This window comes from Helianthus annuus, chromosome 4 (genome assembly GCF_002127325.2).
Source record: "Helianthus annuus cultivar XRQ/B chromosome 4, HanXRQr2.0-SUNRISE, whole genome shotgun sequence".
NCBI classification, from domain to species: Eukaryota; Viridiplantae; Streptophyta; class Magnoliopsida; order Asterales; family Asteraceae; genus Helianthus; species Helianthus annuus.
Window position 1 is genome coordinate 177241019 of NC_035436.2, and position 9055 is coordinate 177250073.

The window sequence follows — 9055 nt, forward strand, 5'->3', positions numbered from 1 at the left end:
GATGTATGAACGTTCAGCGAACAGTTCACGAACTGTTTGGCGGGAAGTTCGTTTGTGTTCGTTCGTTTACTAAACGGACGAACGCGAACAAGAAATTTTGTTTGTTTAGTTAAATGAACAAACAGGAACAGAGGTCGCGTTTGTTCATTTATGTTCGCGAACATTCGGTAACGTGTCCGTTTATGTTCGATAGTTCATTAATGTTTTTAGTTTTTATTATATATTTAAATTCTTCAAAATTCCGACAAATAAAATATTTGATAAGTATCAGTGTATTAGTGTATCATATAACTTTCGGTGGTGTTTTTCCGACCATAATCCACAGCCATGACTCCTGAGTAGTAAGTATTTCTTGTTGCACAACACTTTCACCTATATTAACCGTTGAACAAGCAGTCGAGAAGTTGAGCTTTTTGAAGTCCCGTCGTTCTTAACCCCATCACTAGTTGGTGACGTCTCAAAGGGAATGGCTGAATCTGATCACCAAATTCACTCTGCTGAGGTATTTTAACTAAAAGTATATTTTTTGGGGGCATTATTCTTTTTAGTTATTCACTTCTTTATTTGTAATTGCTATTCAGATCAAACTTCCATCACAATACTATTTCTATATGGAATCACAAACAACATTAGCTGTCCCGGATGAAGACAACTGCATGGTGGTTTATAGTTCTAGTCAGGTCCCTGAATCGGTACAAAGTATCATTTCCCGGTGTCTTAATATTCCCGAACACAATGTTCGTGTGATTACACGACGGGTTGGTGGCGGTTTTGGTGGAAAGGCTATTAAAGCTATGCCCGTGAGTATCAATTATTATACATTTATACTACCAGTTTTTCGTTATAATAATTTTGTGTTTTGTTACGAATATTGATAATATAGGTTGCGGCAGCATGCGCACTTGCAGCTTACAAACTACGCCGTTCTGTAAGAACATATGTAAATCGAAAAACCGACATGATATTGTTGGCCCGAACTTGGATCTTGATCTCTAACGAGCGTGAATAACTTGAATAATAACAACTTTATAACAATCGAATAAGAGTATATACAATGATTTCGAGAGTAATGAACAATTACAAATGAAACTAACTATCTCTATTTATAGTTTCTAAGAGGCACGAATGAATAGACACAACTCTTCGTGAAAGGGTATGTCTCTAGGATTGTGTGGTTGAGATTGATCTTGAAAAGGTATGTTGATTCTTGGCCATTCATCCGAACCATCGCGTCTCTTGATCCTTTCCTTGGAGTCGGTTCCGAAAGGGTGTGTGTGAGGGACACACCTCTTCGATTAGTGAGGGTAGTTACCAAGTTCCATGTTGTCAACTTTGATCCCTCAATTTAGTAACCGCCTTGTAACCGCCACTTTAATAATAAACTAAGCTATCTATTCTAAACTAACTAACTTATGGATTTAAGAGATTAACTCGGTTTCATTCACCCCCTTAATCTCGAACATCCATGAGTTGCTTTAAATCTTGAATTCCGAGCAGTTCCCTCATTGTAGCAAACTTGATCCTTGCTAGTGCCTTTGTTAGTATATCTGCCCGTTGTAGTTCTCCACTTATGTGCTCCACAGTGATATCTTCGTTTTCCACGCATTCTCTTATGAAGTGATAGCGTGTGTCAATGTGCTTGCTTCTTCCGTGAAAGACTGGATTTCTCATGAGTGCTATTGCTGAAACGTTATCAACTCTGAGTGTTATCTTTTCTTCCTTCCAGCCTGTGATTTCACTTAACAGTCTTTTAAGCCATAGTGCTTGACATGCTGCTGCAGTGGCTGCCATAAATTCTGATTCGCATGATGAGAGTGCCACTGTTTGTTGCTTTTGTGTACACCAGGTTATAGGTGATTCTCCAAAGTAGAATACCAGACCAGTTGTTCCTTTTCCTTTGTCTGTATTAACTCCAAAACTACTATCGCTATAACCTGTGATCTTACATCCTCCTTGTCTTTTGTAAATGATTCCATGCTCTTTAGTTCCTTTGATGTAACGTAGTATTTGCTTTACTGCTTTCAGGTGTTGCTCCTTTGGTTCTTGCATGAATCTACTAAGTAGACTGACTGGGTAACATAGATCTGGTCTTGTATGCAATAAGTACCTGAGAGATCCTATCAGGCTTCTGTAGTGTGTTGCATCTACTAGATCTCCTTCTTCAGTCTTTGTTAGTTGAGTTCCTGGAGTCATGGGTGTCTTTGTGTCATTGCAGGATAACATATCAGCGTCTTTGAGTATCTTATTGATGTATCCTGTCTGCTTGATGCCTATCTCACCCCCTGCTTGAATTACTTCGATTCCCAGATAGTATGCTAGCAATCCTAGATCGCTCATATCAAACTTGTTCTTCATCTGAGACTTGAAGATGTCTATTTCCTTCTTTGATGTTCCAGTGACTATCAAGTCATCAACGTAGACTCCAACTATTAGTGTAGAGGCTTCATTTGTTCTTGTATAGATTGCGCTTTCTAAAGTGCACTTCTTGAAGTTAAGTGACTTTAGGGTTTGATCTAATTTCGTATTCCAAGCTCTTGGTGCTTGTCTCAATCCATACAGTGCTTTTGATAGTCTGTAAACTTTTCCTTCATCTCCTGGCTTTATAAATCCTTCTGGTTGTGATACATAAACTTCTTCCTTGAGGTCTCCGTGTAAGAATGCAGATTTCACATCTAGATGATGTACCTCCCAACCTTGATATGCTGCTAAAGCCAACATTAGTCGTACCGTCTCCATACGTGCTACTGGTGCAAAGACTTCGTCAAAGTCTATTCCATGTTGCTGAACGTATCCCTTTGCAACTAGCCTTGCTTTGTGTCTGACAATATTTCCATTTGCATCTTTCTTAGTCTTGAATACCCACTTTAAGCCTATTGCCTTGTGATCTCTTGGCAATTCCGTCAAGCTCCAAGTGTTATTCTTGTTTATTGAGTCTAACTCAGCCTTCATTGCTTCAATCCACTTTCTGTCACTAGATGCTTCCTTGTAATTCCTTGGTTCTTCTTCAGCGAGTAATAATTCATGTGGATCTAACTGAATTTCTTCTGTTTCGTCATATAGTTCTTCGAGACTTCTTAGTCTTACTGGAGTATTGCTGATATTTCCTGTTGTACTTTCAGAAGTGGATGGACCTCCATTTTGTATGTTGCTTGAATTTCCTGCTGAGTTCTGATTGTATGAATATGCTGGCGGGGTTACATAGGAGTCTTGTTCTTCTGTCTGATCTACTCCTGAATCGTCATGATGTGGCCCGCTACTGCCTGGTCCGCTACTGCCTGGACTACTTGGCTCATTTTCTTCTAACTCTGGTGGTATGTCATCTTCATGAACGACAAAGTTCGTCCATTCGGGATTCCCTGAATCTACCGTTTCCATATAACTATCCCAGTTCCATGGTTGACCTTCCATGAACTTTACATCTCTACTGACACATATCTTGTTCTTTGCTGGATCATATAATCTATACGCCTTTGATCCTTCTTCTATTCCAAGATAAACCATAGGTGCGCTTCTATCATCTAACTTCTTTTGTTGAAGTGGTAGTACCTTAGCGTAAGCAGTGCAGCCAAAGACTTTCAAATGTTCTAGATTTGGCTTCCTTCCTTTCAGTGCTTCAAATGGTGTCTTGTTTACCAGGGCTTTTGTCGGAACTCTGTTTAATACGTATATCGCGTGTCGTACTGCTTCACCCCAAAAGTTCTGTGGCATGTTCATTGCCTTTAACATACTGCGAGTAGTGGATAACATCGTCCTGTTTCGCCTTTCTACTACTCCATTTTGCTGTGGGGAGTATGGTGCTGTAAGCTGTCTTGCTATGCCATTTGTTTTGCAATACTTGTTGAATTCAGCCGATGTGAATTCACCTCCTCTATCCGTCCTTAGCATTTTTAACTTGGTCTGCGCTTCCTTTTCCACCTTTTCTTTGAACTCCTTGAATGTTTTGAATGCTTGATCCTTGGAAGTTAGTAAATACGCCCACATGTAGCGAGTACAGTCGTCTACAAGTAAGAATATATACTTCTTCCCAGCATGTGTTGGTGGAGTTATAGGACCACACAAATCTCCATAGACTAAGTCCAGAGGTTTTAAGGATCTGAACTTTGCCTGATTTGGAAATGGTGCCCTACTATGCTTTCCTAATAAGCATGCGTCACAGACTTGACTAGCATGACTTATTTGGGGAACTCCATGTACCAAGTTCTTACGAGTCATTTCTTTAATAGCGTCGAAGTGTAAATGGCCTAACCTCGCGTGCCATAACCATGCTATGTCTTCCGTCTTTGATAGTAAGCAGATTGGTTTTCCTGTCTTCAGTTTGACCTTGTATAGCCTGTTCTTCAATCTCTTGACTCGCATTAGTAGCTTTCTATTTCGATCTCGGATAGTCAGTAAGTCTCCGTCCATAACCACTTTGCAACCAGTTTCTGTAAGTTGTCCGAGGCTCAATATATTGGTCTTCAGACTTGGAATGTAGTATACTTGTGAAACAATCTTTTGTTCTTGATTCATACATTCCAGTAGTATTGAACCTTTGCCTTTAATTTCTACGTGTGACCCATCACCAAAACGTACTTGCCCTGTCACCGTTTCATCTAATTCCCTGAAGTGACTTCGCACTCCTGTCATGTGGTTGCTGGCCCCGTTGTCTAAGTACCATAGATTTTCGTCTCCTGAGGCATAACTTGCTGGTTTTATCTGTTCCTCGTTTAGCAGAGCCCTTTCTTGAACATTTTCTTCTTGTATTGTCATTAACAATACGGGTGCTTCGTCTTCCTCGACGAGGTTTGAATGCTCTTGCACTTCGTCTTTCTCAGAACAATCCTTCCTGTAGTGTCCAAACTTCTGACACTTAAAACATTGGATCTTACTTAAGTCGGTTCTTGCAAACTTCCTCCAGTTTCTTGAATTTCCATTTCTAGGCCTTGATGTAGATCCTTTGTTTCTGGGACTTTGCCTATTTCCGTTGTTTCGCCAATTTCCACGCGTCTGGTTAAACCTACCACGACCGCGGTTTCCAAATTGCCTTCCTCTGTTGTTATCCTGATGTGTAAACATAAGCCTATCTTGGCTTTCCCCTTGATTTCCTTTCTTTAACTTGAGACGTTCTTCATATGTCTTTAACCTTCCGATTGCTTCTTGTAGCGTCATGGTTTCTATATCGGAGTATTGTTCCATAGAGGCAACGATTTGAGTAAACCTATCCGGTACGCCATTTAGGAGTTTGCGTACTAGAGTCGGTTGACTCATAGTCGATCCTACTTCTGTTGCTCGGGTAACGATACTATTGATCTTTGCGGTGAATGAATCAATAGTGTCGTCATCCTTCATTTGCAACATCTCAAATTCTGACATTAGCGTGTGCATACGCGCCTTTTGTACCCGATCTACGCCAACGTGTCTAATCCTTAGATTTTCCCAAATCTCCTTTGCAGTCTTACAACTTGCAACTTGCAATACAACGTCCTCTGGTATTGCTTGAAACAAATATGCAATGGCAGACTTATCTTTCTTCGTGTCTACCGTTGCATTTTCTGCCGGTTCAATCGTTTCCCACAAACCATTCGCTTCAAGAATCGTCTTGATACGAATAGCCCAAACCGTGTAGTTTGTTGGTTTCAGAATCGGACACTGAAACTGGGAAAGAGAATTTCCATTTATCTGATTTTGCCCGGATGTTCCTGACATATCTTCTTTCCGAATAATCTTCATTTTTACTAAACTTTCCTTTTGGTTTCAATATATCTTAACAACCCCGATTCCCCGAATCGTGTAATAATCAAAACAACCAAATCAAACTAATTCGCACTATAACCCCGGAATCAAAACAAACGAACCCTAGATTCCTAACCGTTCGGTTCAACCGACTTCCTAGAACCGAAAATAAATTCTGAAATTGAAACTTTGCGAATTTAAACGAAATTGAAACCTGATCGCGAATTCCCTGCGATGCCTTGCGATTCCCACGCCTAGAGCCTGATGCTCTGATACCACTTTGTTGGCCCGAACTTGGATCTTGATCTCTAACGAGCGTGAATAACTTGAATAATAACAACTTTATAACAATCGAATAAGAGTATATACAATGATTTCGAGAGTAATGAACAATTACAAATGAAACTAACTATCTCTATTTATAGTTTCTAAGAGGCACGAATGAATAGACACAACTCTTCGTGAAAGGGTATGTCTCTAGGATTGTGTGGTTGAGATTGATCTTGAAAAGGTATGTTGATTCTTGGCCATTCATCCGAACCATCGCGTCTCTTGATCCTTTCCTTGGAGTCGGTTCCGAAAGGGTGTGTGTGAGGGACACACCTCTTCGATTAGTGAGGGTAGTTACCAAGTTCCATGTTGTCAACTTTGATCCCTCAATTTAGTAACCGCCTTGTAACCGCCACTTTAATAATAAACTAAGCTATCTATTCTAAACTAACTAACTTATGGATTTAAGAGATTAACTCGGTTTCAGATATTGGCAGGAGGAAGACATCCAATGAAGATAAATTACACGATTGGATTCAAATCTAAGGGGAAAATCACAGCCCTACATCTAGATGTTTTAATCAATGCTGGGATGTCAATAAATGTTAGCCCTATAATACCATGGAATTTCGTTGGTTCACTCAAGAAATACAATTTCGGTACCTTGTCATTTGACATTATACTATGTAAAACCAACAATTCTAGTAAATCCGCAATGCGGGTGTAATATACGAAAAATAATAACTCATATTTGTACTTATCACGGTTAAACAATTTAATATAGCTTTATATAGAGAGAGTCTAACCTAACCATCTTAATAAATTGATGATATATAGGTACTATATATTATTGCCTTATTGTAGTTTTCATTTTATTTTTTTTTAATTGTGCCAGTTTGTAATATTAAATTGATGGGGGATTTGAACACCTTTTGGTTATCCATAAATAAACTACTAGTAGGGTGCTCGCGCGATGCGGCGGGGATGACACTTTGTGTAACACCCCAACCCGGAAGGGCTGACGTGTCACAATAACGGTAACATAAACAAAAGTCATAATTCCATTTATTTATCTGATAAGGATACAACCACACGACCATTAAAATAAGATTAATATACAAGCGGAGACATTCATCTTAATTAACTAACATCTTCAGATTTATTCCTAGGCTTTATTCTTCTCTCTTTTCCCCTCCCAAAGTAACCTGTGGACCTGTATATACAAAAAGTTTACGGAATGAGCCGAATGCTCAGTACGGAATTTTAGGCTCAAATAACAAATAATGCTTTATATGAAATCTTATCCGGATGGAACCTTATGCGAAAATAATACGATGCAAGAACATAATTTCATAATCATATCTTACGGATGTACCCATGAGCAAACTTAAAACGTGACAATACACAGGTAGCTACTCCTGCATAATTATCACATGAGATGGCGAATTGGCATACCCGTTATCCACCTCCTTATAGGATCGATCCATACGCCTCCTAATAGCCTTATGTACCACACTTGTACTTAAGAGACGCCGTGAACTGATCTCTCCGTCACGGATGGAGCACATGATGTTGATGCCACAACAACATGCTCGTGGGACACTCCACGAGAAGCGATACTCAGGGTATCAGAGTACAAATGGTCTTATTCACATAACTTATAAAACTTATTTTCATAACAAAACGGAACATATATTGGAACATGCGATAATGAGTATAACAACATAATACTATCGCATGACATGAAAGTTAAATCAAATGTTTAGGATAGAAATCGAACGGACTGTCAAATGAATCGATAATCAAAGACGTGAGGAGTTTTTTAAAAGATATAGTAACTTAGTGGTTTATAACAATTTGAATATGAAGCAATAAAGAGTGGGGTAAGGATCCGTACCTTAATAACTCCAAAGTGAAGCTACCTTGTGCTAATATTTTAGATTTATACGGGCAGAGTTTAGACTACTGATTAATCTTTTAACCTAATTTAAATAACATGCACACAAACTAGGTTAGTAACTTAATACAGCATTTACGTCAATTCACGAGATCAAACCCTCACAACTATTATCAAGTGTAATACTTAACAATTCAATCGGATTCATAACGAATAACAGAGCATAGTCCGAATTCGAACAGCACTCAAATATTCAAGTTGAAATCACGACGAATAATCAAAGTACAAGCTCAATTTGAGCAGCACTCGGACAATCGTTGGATAGTTATAATCGATCGGACGTTGAATCGTAATAGCGATCGAGTTATTACCCTGATTGCGGCAGCAATTCGAGATGATTAGTGTGTGTTGTGTAGTAATCGAACTATATCTCAGTGAATATTGTGAATTTTTCCGTCGAAGTAATACCAAAATTCAAGTGCCACTGCCCCCTATTTATAGCTGGAAAATGCTCCCCCTCGCGCCACGCGAAAGAGATATGTGTACCCGTCGCGTGGCGCGACGGGTCTACTTCCTAGCCTAGGTTGTTTCGTGTCCTACATAGCTTTGCTGAGTAAATGTACGAATAATTTCCAATTCTACAGCAAAATTAGAAGATAAATATCCACTAGGGTTTAACCCCCCTGAGTTTTAGGGGCCCTGATCCTGATTCCGATTGTTTCAAAAATTTTAGGGTTAGTGCAGATTTACTTAGGTGTCTTAATTAGGGTTTTCTAGTAGTTAATTTATAAATTACTTTTTATTTCTAGAATAATGATTTTAAATTTATGGGTATTACAACTATTACCCCCCTTAAAAGAAATTTCGTCCTCGAAATTTTTTCAAATAAGAATATAACCTATTGCATAAGTAACAGAAACGAAACTTTCCTAGCAGAGTTACTAACTTATATAACCAGAATCTCCTAACCACACATGTGTATCTAAAATTCATAACTAAGATCATGACTATACTTGTCAATTACCTTATATATGTGCCCTAATGGTCCTTCTTAAAATATCTTACCGTATGAAAAGTTAATAGAGACTTATAGATACTTAGAGTGACTATTAGTACTGACATTTCCTACATAGATATACTTAGTCATAGCTAAATGTAACACCCCAAAATATAAAA

At 38.7% G+C, this 9055-nt stretch overlaps 1 protein-coding gene across 1 annotated transcript; it reads left to right on the forward strand.

Moving 5' to 3' along the window:
• Positions 1 to 327: 327 nt before the first annotated feature.
• Positions 328 to 1009, forward strand: LOC118491588 (aldehyde oxidase 4-like). The gene is made up of 4 exons (XM_035989474.1): positions 328 to 341; positions 397 to 502; positions 582 to 800; positions 884 to 1009. Exons 1-4 carry the CDS (start codon positions 328 to 330, stop codon positions 1007 to 1009), a joined length of 465 nt encoding a protein of 154 aa, XP_035845367.1.
• Positions 1010 to 9055: the final 8046 nt, after the last annotated feature.